Below are 2,253 nucleotides of genomic sequence, written 5' to 3'. Positions count from 1 at the left end.
ATATGGGGGGGGGGGGGTGTTTCAAACCAGCGTCCTCATCATAGTTGGGAATTAAAGGGGCCAAAGTAACCACTTTTCCCATCCACCTCTTTGTTTTAGGGGCACACTTAAAATATTTAAGAGGTCCCATATATATGTACAAATATATATAATATGTATATACAGGATTTATGCCGAGGCTAACGGGGTCATGTGACCTCTCAAGCCACCATGTAGGTCCGCCTTTGAATACATATATTATTTTCCTTAATACATTCTACCAAACGACCCCTTAAAATAATAAGAATTAAATCTTCACTTTGGTGGTGTACAAACTCTCTCTCTTCACCATATAAATGAAGGTGAATGATCAAACTCAAATATCACACGTAAAAATAATTCCCATGGCTACTGAAAACAGAAAGCTCCACATAGCTATGCTTCCATGGCTAGCCTTTGGTCACATCCTTCCATATTTAGAACTAGCTAAGCATATAGCTCTTAAAGGTCACAAAATTTCCTTCATTTCCACTCCACGAAACATCGATCGCCTTCCAAAATTACCGTCACATATATCACCTTTTATACGTTTCGTGAAAATCCCACTTCAACCAGTAGAAAATCTACCAAAAGACGCCGAAGCTACCACTGACTTACCATATGATAAAGTCCAGTATCTAAAAATAGCTTATGACGCCATGCGCGATTCTATTCATCATTTTCTTCAAACTAATAAACCGGATTGGATTTTCTTCGATTTCGCAGCTTATTGGGCCGGTCCAATTGCTACTGAACTTAATATTTCAAGTGCATTTTTCTCTATTATGATCGCCGCCGTGTTGGGTTTTCTTGGACCGGCGCCGGTTTTAATTTCCGGCTATGGTACCTTAGATGAACCCGAAGTTCTTACAGCTTCACCAAAATGGGTGAATTTTCCTACGACTGTGGCTTTTCGATTGTACGAGGTTTTAAGGATGAAAGATAGTTTTACCGGTAATATGTCTGAAGCATCTGATATTTACCGGTTTGGTGCTGGTATAAAGAGTTGTGATGTTTTGCTCATTAGAAGCTGCTCGGAATTTGAACCGGAATGGTTGCATTTGGTCGAAGAGATTCACCAGAAACTGGTTTTTCCGGTAGGTCAACTTTCGCCGTTGACCATTGACAATTGTGACGATGAAAGCAATGGTGCATGGACAGGTACACATTTTTAGAACTTTAACCTTTTTATTTTATCTTTAAAATATATATCTTTTTAAAAAACAATATTTTCCTCTGAAATATGTTTTCTAATACTTGATTGTGAGTGAAAATATTTTCCGAACATAATGTAGATTAAAGATTAGCAAATCGGAAAGTATTTTGAAGAAATATTTTAGCACTAAAATTGATACTAGTGTCTAATTAATGATTAGTTAGAGCATTTATATAAAATTAAGAGTTGATATTATGGTGCATGTGAAGACAAACGACTTCTATAAAGTCATTTTCCCTCGTTTGTAACTTTCCTAGAAATTATTTTTTGCCAACCAAATACTAAAAAGTTGACTTTGTCATATGAACATCACTTTCCTTGCTTAAAAGACTTGCGAATACTAAACGCAACCTAAGGATATTCTCTCGTACCTATAAAAATATCAAGTTATATTTAACGCGGATCTAAGATTTTTATAATATAGGTGTACCACTAAAAAAGTAGAAAAAAAAAACTATTAAGTGAGATTTGATCCCAAATCCTCTAGGTAAATAACTTAACATTTAACCAAGTGTACCATTTAGCCTCTTTGAAGTATGTGTGTCAGCTAGGGGTGTACAAAGGAAACCGACAAACTATACCAACTCGATAATCCTAGTCAAACCGAGAAAAAAAAACCTGACTATGGTTTGGTGTTGGAAAAAAATTCGACCATAGTTGATTTGGTTTGGTTTTAACTAAAGAAAGTCAAACCGAAACCAAACCAACCCGACATTATATATATAGAAATTTTAGATATATTTTAATATATAAATATACTTATTGTGATGTCATTAATAAATATTTCATAAAAAATTTCATAATTTTATCTTTTAAGGTATTATTTCAAGGTTGGACTTAGAACTTTTGAATGATCCAATAAATTTTATAGCCATTAATATTAGTAAATTAAATAATGCTAACAAAATCCCAAACCAAAATCAAATCAATACTAATGCTAACAAAAGACATTCAATTCAATACTACGAAAGGGAATGTATTGAGTATCTATTTTTTGTTTTGCAATAATTTTGATAAAA

The 2,253-nt window shown here is 33.8% G+C and overlaps 1 protein-coding gene across 1 annotated transcript; it reads left to right on the top strand.

The window, feature by feature from the left end:
* Window positions 1-239: 239 nt before the first annotated feature.
* LOC142179043 (UDP-glycosyltransferase 91A1-like) lies at window positions 240-1,119 on the top strand (the record flags this gene model as incomplete). The annotated part of the gene is given in 1 exon segment (XM_075248849.1): window positions 240-1,119. A coding segment is annotated over 1 exon segment (784 nt), but the record flags the coding sequence as incomplete, so codon positions are not given.
* Window positions 1,120-2,253: the final 1,134 nt, after the last annotated feature.

The sequence above is a fragment of the Nicotiana tabacum genome, unplaced genomic scaffold (assembly GCF_000715075.1).
Source record: "Nicotiana tabacum cultivar K326 unplaced genomic scaffold, ASM71507v2 Un00212, whole genome shotgun sequence".
NCBI lineage: Eukaryota > Viridiplantae > Streptophyta > Magnoliopsida > Solanales > Solanaceae > Nicotiana > Nicotiana tabacum.
The sequence above is the reverse complement of the archived record's forward strand: the minus strand, read 5'-3'. Positions and strand labels throughout refer to the sequence as shown.